The sequence below is a fragment of the Rhopalosiphum padi genome, chromosome 3, assembly GCF_020882245.1.
Source record: "Rhopalosiphum padi isolate XX-2018 chromosome 3, ASM2088224v1, whole genome shotgun sequence".
Classification (NCBI taxonomy): domain Eukaryota; kingdom Metazoa; phylum Arthropoda; class Insecta; order Hemiptera; family Aphididae; genus Rhopalosiphum; species Rhopalosiphum padi.
Window position 1 is genome coordinate 28,666,938 of NC_083599.1, and position 18,697 is coordinate 28,685,634.

The following is an 18,697-nucleotide window of genomic DNA, read 5'->3' on the forward strand; positions in this document are numbered from 1 at the left end:
TGTCCGGCAACGCCTAATTATGTATATTATAAATTTTCGTTGTGATTATTATTATATTATAAAATTCATTTTTTATACCGCAAATCCCCCTGACCAAGGTCAACCGCTACTATTCGGTGCAAAGTCAATTACCACCTTAAGTCCAAGGCCAACCACTGTACCACTGAGCTGCCAATGAACGATGTATTTGATGAGGCACTACGCCACACCTCGTCGCAATTTTGATCAGGATTTTGCATTTCGGAGACAGGAAACGCCCTTGTCGAGTAGGGGTCAATGGAACCACATATCTTCACATCACCAGAGGGCAGAGACCCATCGTTCGAACCGCATATATAAGGACCAGCAGCACCAGGCATTGGCATCACATATCTTTTCACATCCCAAGTACACACATCGACCACAGGTTGAAGTTTGCAGATTCGTAGTAGAAAACACAAGAAGAAATCAACAATTAAGAAATGGCTTCTTTCAAGAATCTGGTGAGTTATACATTTTGTAACGTGTGGTAACGCGACTAGTGGTTTTTTCTTACTTATAAATACGTAGACACATACTATTTTTCCAATCTATAGTTTAAATTAAAACAATTAAAGCTTCGAACTTTATCACTAAATAATTGAATTTCGAAAGACTCACTTTGTGCTCTGCTGCAGACCTGCAGTTATACCCTATTTTCATACAGTATTACAGTTCTATAAATAAAAATTAGATTGATTATATTTAATTTAAAGTTTAAGAGCGTACTATAGTCTATAGTCTATACATGCAAACATCACCTATAAACTTAAGGTCTTTCAAACTAATTATTGTAGATATCGGATTTAATCGTAGAATAATGATATCTTACAAAAAAAATTATTGTATCATAGATCATAGCTACTGATTTTTAGAAATACCTACTGTATTTTAAGTTGTAGATACCTACCTACCAAAACGGCAGGTGTGTACTATTTGTCGTGACAATAATAATTATGACATATGGAAGTATTAAAATATATTTAATAAGCAATATAATATTTATTTTTATTCTTTCCACCCACAGATATTCATCGCCTTGGCCGTGTACGCCGTATCCGCCGAAGAAAACAAGCCCGCCGATGATGGAGCAAGAGTGAAGAAACACGCCTACATCGCTGCTGCCCCAGCTCGTAAGTATTATAATTTATAATATATATAAACATTATATTGTATAGAACACAATGCTAACAAATATATACTGTTCTTATAATATACTTTTTTTTTATCGGATTTTGATAAATTCGATTCGATAAAATAAAATGTAAACGATTTTTTTTTTTTTTACAGCGGTCTTGGCTTACTCCGCACCAGCCCCGGCATATTCGTACTCGTCATACTCTAACTACCCAGCCAGCTACACTTACAAATACGCCGCTCCAGCTACTTACGCCGCTCCAGCTGCTTACGTCGCTCCAACTGCTTATGCTGCTCCAGCTGCTTACGTCGCACCGGCTGCCTACGCCGCACCAGCTGCATATGCCGCCACCCCCGTACGCCGCTTACTCGAGTTACGCAACTTACCCAAGTTACGCAGCTTACGACGATGGAAAATACTACCCAGGCAAATACGAGAAATCGTACTTCCCAGCAGCCTACAAAGCCGCATACCCGGTCGCCTATCACTACTGAACACCCGCACTCGCCAATGATTCTCAACCTCTCGATAACATGCATACATTTAAAAAACTACGATTTTCAACAATAAAAATGTGATCTTTTTTAATCAATCGATTTTTTTCCTTTTCTATCATGAAAGATTTATATTTTTATAAATTTTTTATTAACTATATTTTTAGTTTATAGCAATATAGGTACCTATTATGCAGGTATTAATGTATTTTATAAAATATGCAGTATATAGGTATGCAGTTTTCATACCTATGCCACATGCATCATTATAGTAATATATAATCTAAAGGTACTTACATAGTGTGCAAGTATAAAAAGTATTTATGATTAAAAATTCAGATCTAATAAAGTCCTTTACAAATAGTTCACCAATCTTAACTAAACAGTCTCAAATGGTCATATTGTACAAAACAGAATATAATTTATAGGTAGAATGATATTGGTAATCGAATGGTGAATCACCACCATTGGTGATTGATTCAAAATTATAAAATCATAATTCAGTGTTTTATAAATATTTAAAAATATGAATTTTCTATACTCTTCATAATAATGATAAAAAACATGTTTTATAGTTAAAATCGCATTTCAACATAAACATCATTAGGTATGTAGTATGCTTATTAATATTTTTAATAGAGCAATGTTTGAATAAGGTAACCGTTAATTTAACATAAAAGTGATAGTTCTTAGACTACTGTACGTCTGTACAGTAGTTACTAGTTATTGAGTTATAGTTGCTAAAAAAAACTACCTACCTACTCATTATATTTTTACATTATGTTGATTAATAAAGAAGATAAATACATTTTTTTTTGATTTACTGGTTTTTATAAAAGTCTGGATTTTTAGTCTTTTTTAATAACCTTTTGATATGATAATAACTATGGTATACAATTTTAATTCTAAATGTATTTTCTTCTTAAAATACATTTACAATTTAAAATCTATTGGCCAACTGAGAAAATTATAAATAAATGAGGATATTCTTATATTATTTATAATATCTTACTATAGAATGTTGATTTGTGCAAAACTGTTGCTTTGTTACAAATATAAAAAATAATCTTGTAAGGCTTTTCTTATTTGCAATATTAAAAGACATTTTAATAATATTTTAAGTCTGTCTTGAATAACAAAATATAAATAAATTTGCATCTATAAATCTATTATACCTACTTGAGAATATGCCCATCAATGCACTGCAAAAAATATAACTAACAACTAACTAATTGCTGTAACTATGAGATAAAATGTGTCAAGTCTATATATACTATATATATTAGGATAAACAATAAAGGTAATATGTTGAAAATCATACGGTTGTTTCAATCATGATTTAAATGAAATATTATTTAACCATCTACAGAATTAAGAATCAAAAATTATAAAAATTAAGAATTTAAAAGTAAAGAAAAATGTATTCAAAATAAAATTCAAACCAAAAACAGGAAAAGTGTTGACTTTAAAAGATCTCACTAATATATCAAAATCAGGTATGAATTACATAATATTCTTATACATTACTTATAGTAGATTTTTAATTCCATATTTGTAATGCTTGGTCATTTAATACTAATAATATAAGTTATTATTTTATATATTTAAATGTTATTCAATAATTAAAACCAAAAAAAATATTAGCAAAATACTCAATAAAGATAATTAAAAAAAATAATAATAATAGATAAAGGGCAAGGTAGAAATAAGAAAAAAAATTAAATAAAAGTTAAATTGCATTTTAGGATTTAAAAATAATAATTTTTATTTTTAATATCTTTAAACCTATTTATGAGACAGCTATACTTAAGATAAAATTATAAAACTAATAACAGTTGTCAATTAATCTCATAATTAATTAATATAAAGGGTACACTAGAATAATTTTATTATTTGATATTTATAAAATCATAATTATGATATGCAAAATAATAATAAATGCTTTTTAAATATTTTAGAGAAAAACAAGTTAAAAAGTTTCACTGATATAATTCAAAACCTATGTGTATTTTATACACATTTTTCAGAAATAAGAAAAATAATACTTAGATTAGTTACTAAAATAATTCAATAGGTACTTAAGATAAGAGAGAACAACTTGTATTTAAAAAATATATAAAGCAAACTGCCTATCTAACAGTTTGCCTATAGTGACATATTTGTGTGTTGCTAAATATCTATTACTCACAATACTTTAATTTTATAATAATTTAACTGATGAGATTTTATTAATAATTTATTACAAGAAATTAGTTTAATACATATTTATTATATTTATTTTGTAACATTTTAATAACGTTTTGTTACAGCTTGACCAAAAGGTGGTGTTCAGCTGTTTAATGTAGAATTCAGAGGTCATGTAACAGCTAGGTTAAGAGGCTGCACCAGCTGGGCACAGAATTGACCAAACTGCTCCAATAGGCGGTTTCAGCTGGTCGAGAAAAATATCACAAACATGTAAGTTGTAACAGTTAGGTCATGACTATTATTTGTTTCAACAATATTCCTCTTTTGCAGGCGATAACTCAAGATTGATTTTCTAATACAGCAATTTACAATTATTATTTAGTTTTTTTAAATTTAAAATCAAAGTAAATTATATATTTTAGGTACTAGATAAAATAATAAAAATAACAACAATAAAAAAAGAAAAATACACAGGTAAAAAGGATTTTATAGAACACACTGCTGGGTGCCCGTTATATGTTTGATGTAGATGTCACAACTGAACCTGTTGATACCACTGACACACAGCTTTCTAAAAATAACCGGCTACATAGCGAGCGGAGAAAGGTGTCGTTGGCTTTTAAGCGTAATGTGCGATGTAACCAAACACGAATAAGTCCAAAAAATTGCACCAACCAACCTAAAAGATACAATTTCAACATAAGAACAAAAATGACTGTATTGTCTGTACATCAAACAAATAACAATATCATGTGAAATACCTTATTCTAGACAGGTACTTGAATTGGAAAATACAGAATAAATGATTCATAAGTAAATTATTCTAAATTAAATTCATATCAATTCAAATATTTTGTAATTTTATTATATAATATTATAAAATAGCAAACTAACAAAATATTTGTTGATTTTAAGATCCTAAATCATCTACAATACTCCTTCCTCACATAGTGTAGTATCAGCCATTAAAATCTTACTTTGTACTATATATTATACACCTATCATTGGATTTAAAAATTATACGTATTTATTTTTATGTACATCTATATTCATTGTTCGATGGGCATACAAAATACTTTCATGTTCGACTACATGCATTTTTTTAAAATTTAAACATGTACCTATGATTTCAATTTTATTATTTTAATACTTATCTAATTAATTATAGACCTCTGAATGCTATAGTAGGAGTATGCCAAAAAATATAACATTTGTTATTCGGGTATCTGTCCGCATATTAACTGTTGACATTTTCACCGAACACTAAATATAATAGATGCATTGATAAAATATATTTTTTTTCATTAAAATTAAACAAAAGAATATTCAGAGCTTTGAGTAGGTATTTATGTGATCATTTTATAGCTCCAAAGCTTGGGATGAGGTGAAAAATCATTAGAACGAGGCATACGCAAAGTTTGAAAAAAAAATTTGATGTACCCACTACCTATGTACTTACTTCTGCTGTAATCACATAACTTTCTAGTTCCTAGTGTTAACCGTTTGTTCATAAACTCGTCGACATTGAACAATATCTTAAATCGTCTTTGTGTTGTTTGTGTTTGTGAAGACTTACATATTTTGTGTTGTTATTGTTATTTGTTTTGTTTGTTTTTAACGTTTTATCATTTAGTGATAAGCTCTCGAAACGGTATCATGTTTTATTAATTCATGGGCGAGAATAACAGTCAACGATTCATACGACAAAAATCGATAGGATGATAGTGATAGAAGAGATAATAATTAAAGTGATTTTGTGAGTTCAAATTTAGTATCTACTATGGACTATGGCCGTATAGTATATTGTATTTAGTGGATCGTGTCAAGGTAGGGGAAGGAATTTGCCTCGGAGTGAAATTAATATAGATAGATTTTTTTTTTGTTACTCGTTTATTAAAACATAATATACTTAATATTCAAAGTTCTAAATGACCCGTTTAAACGTTGAATAATATACGTGCATATATCTAACTCGTAATATAGCTGCTAGAGGTCAATTCGAATAAAATACAAATTAAAAACCGAGTAGACACAGCAGTGAACGTAGTCGTAGCGGCGGCGGGTTATGAACGTGTGTGTGTGTGTGTATGTGCAGACGGCAACGCCCGTCGTTTTATTACTATACATGCTACACGCAAAATAAAAACGATGACAATCGTAATAAATATTTTGAAAACGTCATATTTTTTCGTACGTCTTTACTTAACAAAATCAAACATCTGTCCAGAAAAATCGTGTAGTGATTTAAAATTTCCAATATTTTATTATTTAGGTATTAATGTACGAATTACAACAACACGGAACGGTTTAAGCAAAACATAATGATAATCGAAACCATCTTTGAAATAATTGTTTCTCACTTAATGTCGAGGTGAATAAATAAAGTAAATAAATGTTTTTGCCTACAAATTCCTAGATGTAAAAGTTATAACATAACTTACTGTACATCCATAGAATAAAAGAACGATATATGGATAGACCGAGCGAAAACAAAAATTTTTTTTGAAAATCCAAAATTCGAGTTTTTTTGATTTTGAACTTCCAAAATTTTGGATAAATTAGATTTTGATATATTAATGAATATATCTTTGAGATATTTTATCCTAGATCATATTATTATGTGGGCCGTTCCCGGTGGTACTGCAATACCGGGTCAACCCGCGGTGGAGCAGGAGCAAGCCCCAAAATCTCCACCAAAGTTTGAAAAAATTAGTTTAACATTTGAACCTCTCAATGAAAGGTGTATCAGATGTTAAGCTGATAAGAACAGATTGTTCATTTATTGATATTTAAAAAATTCATAATACATAAAATAAGGGAGTATCAGCAATGCTGGGGGGGAGACATAAAAATCAAATATATATATAAAAAAAATTGTAATAATAAAAAAAGTTAAAAAATATGAAATTGTCAAAAAAAAATACAGCGCATGCTGCATTACAAATATATATAATAAAAAAAAGAAAAGAGACAGCTTGACTAGGTTTGGCGTACACCAGTCAAGTGTTCAATATAAATATTCCTCGTTGAGGAAATGGTGTCACTGACACACAATTTCCTCATTAAAGTCCCATATGAACGGCTGCATAGTGCCCTCATGAACGCATCATTGGCCGGGTCCCAGGATCCAAGAGCCCCCACGATGAACGGGACAACCGTCGCGTCGCATTTGTATCGCGCTGCTAACTCAGCCCTAACTCCTTCATATTTCGCGCGTTTCTCCGCTGCTGCTACCTCAAACGCAGCCAGACGGTTGTCAAACGGCACGGTTACATCCACCACATAAATGTTTGGGCCCTTCTTCAGAACTAAATCCGGTCTCAAGCCCTGGTTACCCAGAGCTTGATTCTCGGAGAGGACCTCAAACTTGGTGGATGCCGCCTTCTTGATTCGGGCAACTATGGCATTGTGCCTCGCCAAGTAGAGCGCAGTATACCGCATACAGTGATCGACGACGTGGGATAGGCTTTCTGTTATGTACCCACACCGTCTACACCTGCGGTCACCCGTTCTCCAGGACGAGGAGCCATTCAACGGCACGAGGTTCAGCCTTGCCCGATGGACAAAACGCCAATCGGCGAACCTCGTGAAGTCGCCATCCCTCAAGAAGTGGGTGGAAGCAGCATGGGCAGCGACACACTCTACGGCTCTGCCCTGATCGGGTTTAGCGATCAAGGCATCGCTTCGTTTGAGCCGTAAGGTGTCACGAATGGACCTCATCACCGCCCTTCTGTGCTTCGCACCCAACACCGTGCCTTCATGGGTGATCGAGGGGGCCTCTCCAACTGTCCACTCGACATTAAGGCGCTTGGAGGCATTACGCGCCCTCGACCACACGCTACTCACTCCGGACCCTCTCGTCGCCCGGAACACGCCCTCGTCTTCCCCGGACAGGTATGAGGCGACCTCGTGGATCGACGGGTCCTTCGATATCCTCCGCCTGGTGACCTCCTCGGCGTGATCAGCAGCGTCCGACGCCACCCTCAGGTCAGGGGACGTGTACAATTTAAACGCGCTGTCGACTGCTGCGATGTCGGCGTCCTCCGCCAAAATACGGATACCGCAGCAGCCCCTCTTCGTCGAACCATAAATGTACTCCCCCGACGCCTCCTGAGGGAGATTCAGCGTGGCCTTGATCTCGGGGCGGAGGATCCTGTCCACCCGAGCCCAGTCCGACTTCGGGAACGTGCCCATCCGCTGTAGGTGCACCGTGGAGGGATAGAAAAAGGTCTTCAACGCGTCCAACCTCTGCCACGGTGCCAACTTACTCCTTGCTATCTTGAGCCCAATTTCAGTGATTTCCGCCAATGTGGACAGCGGGGGGACAACGTTGAACCCGACTTGGGCCCCCAGGAACGTGGCCGCCTCACCCTCCAGCAACGGACGCATGTCAGTGCCATCCAAAGAAAAAATCGTATTGCGGGCGCCGACGGGCCTGCACCCGGACAAGTGGAGGGACGCGCACTTCGAGGCGTTAAGCTTGAGCCCCAACCGACTCAAGCCGTCCCTAGCAGCAAATATCGACTGCTGGAGATCTTCGGGACGGTCCGCAATCAGGCAAAGGTCGTCCGCAAATGCCAAGACGCGGTGGCCAGACTCATCGCCCTGTAAACGTCTCACCACCGGGTCAATGGCCATTATAAAAAGTAGACCACTGAGTGGACACCCCTGCCGAATGCCAGACCGCACCTCAATATCACCAGTAAGGCCACCGGCAACACTGACCGAGGAGGATGCCCCGTCGTAAATGTCGCGGACGATCCCCCTGAGGTCTTCGCCGGCACCACTGCAGCCGATAGCCATGTCCAGGGCAGCGTGGGGTATGGCACCAAAAGCGTTCGAGACGTCCAACCAGGCCACGCACTTGTCGGACTTACTGGTCCTGGCCTTCTCGAGCACCCGGTTAAGGGTGTGGACGTGCTCGAACGCACCATCCGCCGGCAGAAAGCCCTTCTGGCATGGGCTGAGCACTTTGCACGTCGTTAGCCACTCTGTCAGCCGGCTAGCGATACAGCCCACGTATAACTTGTACAAAGTGCGGCTCAATGAGATGGGGCGCCAGTTACCCAGGTCACCCTTGTCACCTTTCTTATATATGAGTATAGTCACCGCTTTTTTCCAGGCTGGAGGGATCCTTCCATACCGGAGGCAAAGGTTGAGTACCTCCGTCAGCACCGAGCACTCCGGGTCCAGGCGCTTCCAATGCCGGTACGTGAGTCCGTCGTCTCCGGGGGCGGTGTTCTCAAATTTCCCAAGGCGTTTGGAGACATCAGCGCACTGGAACGGACCCATTGGTACCGGGTTACGGCCCTCTACTGGCTCGTATGCACTGGTGTCGCATACTGACGGAGCCCACACCCTGCGGAAGTGCTCCTCGACCTCTGGTACCGCTACTTCGCAGGGCTTTCCCTCACCCGAGACGATCAGCCGTACTGCCCGCCGCCTATTACGCTTGTACAAGGACTGGATCACCTTGGCATCGGACGGGTCGATCGCAGTCTTGTTGCCAGAGGCTCGACCTTCCGGCCTGACGGGCAGCTTCGCTATGACGGCAGCTTCAGCCGTCATCTCGTCGACCAGAGCCACAAATCTCAACCACACCTCCTCTGAACACGGGACCTTGGCCAGTTCCAAGAACTTCCCAAGGAACGCGTGCAACGGTGTGGTGCCATCGGGCTGGAGGATCTGCACATCCTCGTCGACTACCTCGGCATCCTGCTCCGGAATGGGATCTCCCAGCTGATCGCCGTCACCGTCTACTATACCGCTGGAACTGGAGCTGCTACTGGCGGCCGGCGAGAGGTCACGTGGTCGCCACAGATCTGGGCTCGCTACAACAATGTTGTACGCCTCGTTCCTCGGAGATTCACGGCGCAGGGGCGACAGGCGCATCGGTATAGCCGGTATAGCAGCGGGAGCAGGGGGCAGGTGTGCGCCGCCTGTGTCCGGCGGTCTGGTACCAGCCGGTGTCCTTGGCGCATTGCCTGCCACGGGGTGAGGTAAAAGGGCTGAACCGCCTGTGTCCGGTGGTCTGTTACCGACCGGTGTCCTTGGTTCAGCGCCTGGGAAAGGTGGTGGGGGAGACGTGCCGCCTGTGTCCGGCGGTCTGTTACCAGCCGGTGTCCTTGGCACGTCTTCCACCGTGTCCGTCGCCGCCGGGATACGGGCATCGCCGCCGCGCACGGGGAGGGGGTCAAGCATGGCTCGTCTGCGTTGCCGGGTCACAGGGACCGGGAACGGGACTGCAGCTGCAGCCAGAGCCAGGACGCGTTTGTGGTTGCGGAGGTGGTTTGTAAGGCCCTGCTTGCTGGGGAACGACTCGCTACATCCGTCCACCGAACAAGCGTACCTTTCGACCACATCCTCGGCCTCCTCGATCGCTACCGGGCACTTGTGGCCGCCCGGCCGGACTCCCAACACAATCCTACACCCCACGCAACGCACCACCGTGGATTCCGCTACTGTGTGGAGGTCACGAATGTGCCGCACGATAGACTGCTTGGCGCTAGTCCACACCTTCACCCGAAAACGAGCATGGCAGTCATCGTACGGACATTCCACTGTAGCAGGTAGCGGGAACCACATGGTGAGCGTGCGGCCTTCGAGCTTGGGTTGACGTCGCCGAGCTATATTACCCACGGTACTGCCACAATCGGACACAGAGTCGCTATCCGACGGGTCGCGGTCTAGTGGCGGTACCGGGTCAGCTCGGTTGGACGGGCCGGCCACCTGGCTACTGCCAGTGTGGTCGGCCATGGCGGGGGCGGGACAAAATACAATAAAAATAACTCACGTACACGTGTGTAGACCAGTCTGCTCCAAAAGGCGGCGTTCAGCTGGTCGTTGAATAAATCACAGGTTGACAGTAATGCAGCTGGACCAAGAGGCGGCGTTCAGCTGCGTGAAAAATTCACAAACACACGAAACAGCTGGGCCAAGAGGCGGCACCAGCCGGAGAACAGGAACTGTTGTCGTTGACCAGACAGATCCAAAAGGCGGCGTTCGGCTGGTCGTTGAATAATTCACAGGTTGACAGCGGAGCAGCTGGACCAAAAGGCGGCGTTCAGCTGCTTGAAGAATTCACGACACACGAAACAGCTGGGCCAAGAGGCGGCACCAGCCGGGGAACGGAAGAATGAACCCGTTGACCGGACTGCTCCAATAGGTGGCGTACAGCCGGTCGTAAAAAAATCACAAAACGAACGAAAAAACAGCCGGGCCAAGAGGTGGCACCGGCTGGCCGCGAGGTTTTTTTCGCACTTTGATTTTTTAAAGTTTGTGAGAGGTCGTTAGGCCTCAGTGGCAGGAGCAAGCTCCTGTGGATCCACACTTTCTGTGGCTATCACCCGGATAGTGTAGAGCCTATACCGGGTGATGGCTTCGCGCACACAGAGGAAGAAGGAGGAAAAGAATAAAAAAAAATCACTTGAATTCACCGACACTTAGAAAAATTCACAAAAACACTTGCAAATACAAATGAGGTCGGACCAGCTCACCCCACCTAACACCACAAAAACCCACACCGGTATATACGCGGGGGGCGATTGTCGGGTGGCGAAGGTAGAGGGGTGAGAGGCTTAAAGGGTGTTCTCAAGGTCCCAAGTGGCCAGCGGATCAAGAGATGTGTGCACGCTAGTGGGGTGCCGGGAGCAGCTCACCTAAACACCACCACTAACACGTACCGATAGGCCGGGAGAAACTCTCACCGGTTACGCGCCTATCGATACGATACCTGCTCTTACCAGATTCGTTTGCACGTTAAGCTGATAAGAACAGATACTACACTTTGATCTTAGCCGATAGGCCGAGAAGCGATACTCTTTCAAATTCACAGAGCTATCTTAAAGGAAAAAACGATTTTAAGACGATTGCAGTTTTCAATTTTGAAGTTTTCGAAAAAAGCAAAAATATCGATTTTCCGAAAACCGGATTTTGAAAAATTGCTGTAAATGTCAATAATGTATTTAACTACACCTCACTTGTCATCGATAATTGATTTAAAATACATTATTTCATAAATTAATTGACCACAGTTCGATGATACAAATGGTACAGTTCGTTTGCGCCATCTATCGTCAACGAAAAGTGACGCGTACGTAAAACATTCGTTTCCACGACACGTATTTCATTATTTCACCACTGTTTTTTTTTCATTGCTTTTCTTAAATAATAGTATTAACTTACAGAACATTATGTTAGTAAATAATTGTTTGGACACGACACGATTAATATTGACCGTATCGACAGAATTATAAGAAAAAACAGTGTTTAAACGGAATAAAATTCGACAACGGTGGCTATCGGTTTGAACATTTTGATCGACATTAACGACTGTGACTGATCATTGTACATACCACATAACATTACTGTACCAGTCAATACTATTCGACTATAGTTCAATTGACCTCAAGCGCATTTGATTTCAAATTACAAAATTGCATTGCATAGTGCATACGCGTTGTTTATACGCGTAATGATGTTGTGCGACGAATGCGGCGGCACAGCGTCTATCGTCGACGGCGATCACATCGTATTGATAGCGTCCTCTAGTAGTCATTACTGTATATTTTGTCCGAATTTTAATAAAATTATATTTTATATGGTTTAATTAATGTGACATTTTAGAAATTTAGATGAATCTTACATTACTGTTTTTTTTTTAAATAATCTTTACAATAGAACGGTTATATTTTCGATAGTCGATGAACTGGTATTATGTATACATTCGTAATATTATAATATTATATAATACTACAAAATAACCGATTTTATGTTTTATTTGAAATTGTTTTTAAAAACATCAAAAATGACAAAAATCATTTTATTATTTTATTTTCAAGTACACATAATTTGACAAAAAAATAAATCAATATCGAAAAAAGTAATATAAGAGAACATAGATAATAAATATGTACTGTTGAATGGACATTCTTTGTGTATAACATTTTGATATAGACAATGGAAATTTTTTCGAAAAACGAATTTTTATATTTTCAGTGTACTTTTTGAATAATAATCTATTTTATTATAAAAACAATCGATGCACATACCTGATTACTCAATAACTAGAATAGAAATTTAAAAAAAATTTAAATTTATACTTAAAGCTACTAATTAGTTAAAACATTGATTAAATATTAAAATATACATTAAGTTATGGGTTATTGCTGTCTAAAATATAAAATACATTCTAATATTTAATTATTTTTACTTTAGAGCTTTAATACAGTAAAATCTTTATATAGTGGACAATCATGGGGAATTGAAAAATGTCTTATAAAAAATGGGTTATATATGTACCTACACATTTAAATAAGTATTATTTATTATATGAAATTTATAAAAAGTAAGTATGATTTATTATATTGTACTGTAATATATTTTCTATTTATTATTAGTATGTATTTATGTATTAAAAATAAAAAATGGATATTTATGTTTTATATATCATCAAAACTATCAGTGATTTATTTTTTTTTTTTAGTAAATGTTTTCTATTTTTCACAATAGTTTTGAAAATTTTCTACCATGGACATAATATGTAGATACCTATGTGTAACACAACTGATGTAACCGAAGACCAAACCTTTTTCATTTATTGAATAAGAAGACCATTAACATAAGGAATATAAAATAAAATGTATAAAAGATAAAATAATATACCTAGTACATATTTTCTTATAGTATGTACTAAGTACATTATAAGGTTATTTTTAATTTTTATACTGATTTTTAATGTCCACATCCACTAGAAGTGTCCGCTATTTAGAGGTTAAAACTTCTATTGTGTACATGTATTTTTGAGGAATTTAAATGTGTTCACTATTGGAAATGTGTCCACTTTTGATAAGAGTCCATTAATAATAGAAGTTTCACTGTAGTTAAGTCTAGTGCATTAGTAAACCTTTTAAAAAATTAAACAAACGTTATGGTTAATGCACTCATGACACATAAGCTTGGTGAAAGTAGGAAAAAAAGTCACAAAAAATCAAGAAAATAAAGCCACAAGAAAAAAAAAATGCTTAATAAGCTCGGTTTATACATTTTATTACCTACTTAAAAGGATGCCATACCCGCAAGTGTTGTCTCTGTCTTATTAACATACATCATAACAAATTTTCTTTCAGCATAATACATTTTGTAATATTAGTGTAAATTTACCTATTATCAAATTTAAAGGTAAGAATATTATCTAGACAATTACATATGATTTTATTGATATTATCATTTTAAAGTTGTTATATTTTACATAACTGTAACTCACTTTAAAATAATTTAATCATCAAAAGCATTTGTCATTGTCTAGATAATATTCTTACCTTTGAATTTGATAATAGGTAAATTTACATTACAGTAAATTCTAGTGAACGGAAATTTGTTATGATGTATTTTGGTAAGACAGAGACAACACAGCAGGTATGGGACGTCCTCATTTTCGTAAATTACACACGAATAATAATATATCTGTAGTGCGCTCTAGAGGCCGTTTTAATCGTATACAATACATAGATTTTTTTAAAATCATCTTTGTTTTTATTGTGATTTGAATATTTCTACGTAGTAAAAATTGTTTGAAATTGATACCATCGGTTTCGTCGTCAGTCGTTACCTTGAAATTACAACAAATTACATTTAGTGTTGGAAAAAAAAAATTCGACAGTCGCGTCTTATTTGTTCGATTTAGATCGACGCCACTCAACAATAATTATCGTTCAATTTTCCCCCCAATAAATTGCATTACCTACGAGTGTCAAGTAGTAAGACCGTGAACAATTCGCGGACGATACGGGTCCGATCCACTGACACATAAATACGTTATAAATTTATTATTACTTATAATCGAAAATATAGTGCATGAAAAAATATATTTCTTTCGATCGTCGTTCCGATCGCGATACTGATAGCGCTCTCCAGTAGCCATTGGTAGAAACCGTCCAACGGTATCTGTTGTACAGTAGTTTGTTGTTCTGTTAAACAGTGAAATGGACGCGGCGAGTATACGTGTTGTAGAAAATATTCACCACCAGGATCGCCAGTTGTGCATAATATAATTCTAGCAAACTGTACACGTTTACGTCGAACACGGTTCACGAATACGTTTACCGCTCGCGTAAAGACTAAATGCAGTACGCACTCACACGCCGCGGAGGCGGCGATTATATTATACGTCTTATACAGTTGTGGCCGGTCGCAATTTACTGAAGACCAGCGAAAGGTTATAAAGTAATATAGTGAAGTACTGATGTTTAAAAAACTGTTTGTTAAAACTTTACGTATTCGAAGCGTTATGGAAAAAACACAAGTTTTTTAAAATATTTTTTATAATTTTTATAGCGAGACGCCATGACGATTAAGTTAAATTGGTCGTTTAATTAAAGCGCGTCTTGTTTAAAAAATGTGACTGAACTGTCGAATATTTTTCAAACTTTTGGCTTGCATCGCCGTTGTAGCGTGTCACGGACCTTTAAATATGTTAATATTGTACGTTGGTTAATTATGAAATTTTACGGTTCACGATACTGACATTAGCATACGAAATTTTTCTGTATCGCACTTACCGCGGAACGGTGCGGTAAATCAACTAAATAGAGAGAAATACGACTATAACAATATACGAGTGAACGCTAAACGACTCGAAATTTAGTCGAAATGTTCATTCTTCGAGTGAAACAACGAAAAATACAATAAGCAAACACTTTATCGTCGAGACGTACAGCTAAATATATTTGATATTTGAAAGGCAGTCGAGTGATCATAATATCGAGCGACGTGGTTTGCGTCTGCGATGCCATCACCTTTGGAAATAAAAAAAACCGACAGCCCGTTTGTGTCATTCGTATCGTCGCCCGCGTTACGATACGGATAATCGTTACGTATTCTCTAATCCTAATGTATATTACAATAATAATATTATTATTAGTAAAACGTTTTACACCGGTTCGTGCTACCGTTACGTCGATGTCGGCCGATCGGAAAATCCGTAACATACATGTCGAGAGATCCGTAGAGATTCGTTCGAACACTATACGTCGCTCGACCGCCGCTTACGGTTCGGTGCTTCGCCGGGCGGTCAACAGATAGCGTTTCCGAGCACGGCCGTTTGCCGATGCACTTTGCACGGGATCGCCAGGCGTTTCGGGCGACTCGCTGCCACCGATTTTCACTGTCGGCCGTCGCGACGACGCCAAATGTTTTCGCCGGTCGCGTTCCGGACGTCCGCCGACTCGGCAGACATCCGTCCGTAACCGGGAAAACGGCGTAATGTGAAAACCAGCCTACTACACGGCACCGAGACTCGGCCGATTGTATATAGGGAACCGAACGCCGGTGCTTAGACAACTCCGGTTCCCTTTCAAATCGAAAAAATCTTTCGCCTTTTACTAAAGATTTCCGTGGAGGGGAGCACTCAAAGGAGTCTAGAAATTTAATTTTTTAAATTGCCTGATCATCTGGTCGGGCTTCTATTGATAATATGAAAATTTAAAAATTAGTTACAATTCGTAAGTGTTGGAAAACATTTATGAGTTCTCGACGGTACTCGCTGTTACGCGATGTCGGTACGGCGCGTCTACGTGAGCGAAATACATCGATATTATGTGATATATGCAGTAACAGTTTGTCGTATACATTTTGGTATTTTATTTCAAACGACATAACTGTATGATAATAATTATCTATATAGTGCACTTGTTCAACGACAAAATATCAGAAAACTGCACAGACGATCCTCCTTTTATAAAAAAAATAAATCATCTAAATCGCGCGTCATGAAATTAAACGAAACGTGCAATCTTTTTTATTGAACATTTTTATAAAAATCGAATTTTCGTTTACGACGCGCGAGGCCTTGGTGTACTGGGTGGGAGAACAAGACAGCTGTCGACTATTGCCGCCGCGGCCTGCAGTTGCGTGGCGGCGTCTCGTTGTAGATTTCGACGTTTTGTTTCTCCTCGTAATATATATTATATTATATACAATAAAATCTCATTAATCCGGACAGCTGTTAATAAATTTATAATACGTTAATTACGCTAGTTTATGCCGTAGATTGGAATAAACATGAAAACGAGGAGTTCTATACATTTTCCATAAATGCGGGTTATTGTGATATATTTTTTAGGTTTAATATTGTTAGATATGCATTAATATTCGATTAATATTAGTACAATATTATATCCAATAAAATGTTCTTAAATTTATAATTTACGATTTTTGGTTACTTTGTAACTTTCATTAGGACTTTCATTAGTACGGACAACCTAAAGCCCCAATTAGTCCGGATTAATGAGATTTTACTGTATTATATTTTTTTATTATGCCTATTATTAAAGACTCGGATTTATACAATGGCCGCCCCAACGCAAATATTATTTTGTCGTCCCGTTAAACTTATCCATGAATAAAACGTATTTTTAAGTACTCATTTTGTCATAACTACCGAGTTTAATAATATTATATTTTCTATTTGTACTTAGTAAATAGTAAATACTAATAATACGTTTATACGTACTACCATCAAACTCGTTTCATTCTTAGAAACTAGGTAATAATAGCACCTCAACTAAAACCTGACTATACAGAATTAAAGAAAATAAAGATTTTCTCGTAAATAATTCGATTTTTTTTAAAAAGTAAAATACATTTTTGATTTCTGAAATAAATATTATTTCTGTATAATTTGTGTAATATATCTACTCTACCAGGGTTACAGAGCATTTTATAGTTAATCAAAATAAATTTTATCTTTCGGATAGAAAAAAGTTTTATTTTTTGTATGCATATATTATATATTCACATAAACACAGTGGCTCTGGTTTATAATTAGATTTAATAGACGAAAAAAAAATATTCTTTCGTCTTAAATAATGGTAAAAATAAATTAAAACCAACACTTGATAAATATTTATAAAATTAAATCAATTTTTGGTATAATATGAAAATTTAATATTATACAGGATATATTATAGGTAGGTAAGTTTTCTTTAATTGTAAAGATTAATTCACAAAATGACCTATCTTATGAAATCTAAAAAAAACTAGTACCTATTTTCAATAAAATATTGGCCTAAAATTGCTGCCCTTGGCAACTGCTTACTCGCCTAACGCTAAATCCATCGCTGACTTCATTAGTGCATTGTTTTTGTTTGCTTACTCTACTTGTCTCCGTGAATGTGTTTATTGGGTACGTCAAAAAAGTGAATAATATTTCACGAAATTCATTTCAGTAACTGTTGTGTGATAGGAAACCACTCGTTTAAGTATTAAATGTATCTAGTTCTAGCCATTGGTAATCGTCAATCGGTAAAAAAAGAACAATTTTTATAACTATTAAATTCATAAATTGATTATGAAAATTAAAAATGACTACTTAATTAATATACACATTTACACGACACACATGTCAAATTATTATTATTAATTATTTATAAATTAATGATGATATCATATTATAATTTACAAACGTATAATATATATATATAATATATAAAAACATTTAGCATGTTGCTGGTAACATTTGTTCACTTGATCATAAAAAAAAATTAATAAATTAAAATGTATTTTACTATATACTATATCTACTAAGTTATATAATAAAAATAAATAAATAAAGATAGATATAAAGAATGAAAGATTTATATTTTTATACTTCTTCATATAATTTTATGCAATGAGAGAATAACATTTTTCAAAACAAGTATATTTTTTATATTTCAATATTTTTAAAAATTATAAATTATTTATAGGTACCGAAGGTTTTTAAGGAGTTCAATGTAGACAATTTCTATGTATGTACATACGGATACGGGCCATGTAAAAATGTGCATAGTAAATGATCATTTTTTAATTTTTATAATCAATT

General features: G+C 37.1%; 2 protein-coding genes, 1 long non-coding RNA gene and 3 other non-coding genes across 6 annotated transcripts; 2 read left to right on the forward strand and 4 right to left on the reverse strand.

Moving 5' to 3' along the window:
* The first annotated feature begins 321 nt into the window (after positions 1–321).
* On the forward strand, positions 322–1,744 carry LOC132926504 (cuticle protein 12.5-like). The gene is given in 4 exon segments (XM_060990871.1): positions 322–482; positions 1,046–1,151; positions 1,309–1,502; positions 1,504–1,744. Coding segments are annotated over 4 exon segments (468 nt in total). The 5' UTR covers positions 322–461; the 3' UTR covers positions 1,651–1,744.
* A 2,099-nt stretch (positions 1,745–3,843) lies between these two features.
* LOC132926505 (uncharacterized) lies at positions 3,844–6,603 on the reverse strand. The gene is made up of 2 exons (XR_009661456.1): positions 5,297–6,603; positions 3,844–4,516 (listed from the first exon to the last, which is right to left on the reverse strand). It is a non-coding gene; the product is annotated as an uncharacterized LOC132926505 (long non-coding RNA).
* Positions 6,453–6,646, reverse strand: LOC132928110 (U2 spliceosomal RNA). The gene has a single exon (XR_009661984.1). It is a non-coding gene; the product is annotated as a U2 spliceosomal RNA (small nuclear RNA).
* Positions 6,647–6,816: 170 nt separating this feature from the next.
* LOC132924968 (uncharacterized) lies at positions 6,817–10,593 on the reverse strand. The gene has a single exon (XM_060989403.1). The coding sequence runs from the start codon at positions 10,591–10,593 to the stop codon at positions 6,817–6,819; it is 3,777 nt and encodes a 1,258-aa protein (XP_060845386.1).
* Positions 10,594–11,531: 938 nt separating this feature from the next.
* LOC132928111 (U2 spliceosomal RNA) lies at positions 11,532–11,653 on the reverse strand. Its single transcript, XR_009661985.1, has one exon. It is a non-coding gene; the product is annotated as a U2 spliceosomal RNA (small nuclear RNA).
* A 4,520-nt stretch (positions 11,654–16,173) lies between these two features.
* LOC132928117 (U5 spliceosomal RNA) lies at positions 16,174–16,297 on the forward strand. Its single transcript, XR_009661990.1, has one exon. It is a non-coding gene; the product is annotated as a U5 spliceosomal RNA (small nuclear RNA).
* Positions 16,298–18,697: the final 2,400 nt, after the last annotated feature.

What these genes read in the sequence shown, in the direction of transcription:
- LOC132924968 (XM_060989403.1), bottom strand. Translation starts at nt 10,593, where the DNA reads ATGGCCGACCACACTGGCAGTAGCCAGGTGGCCGGCCCGTCCAACCGA.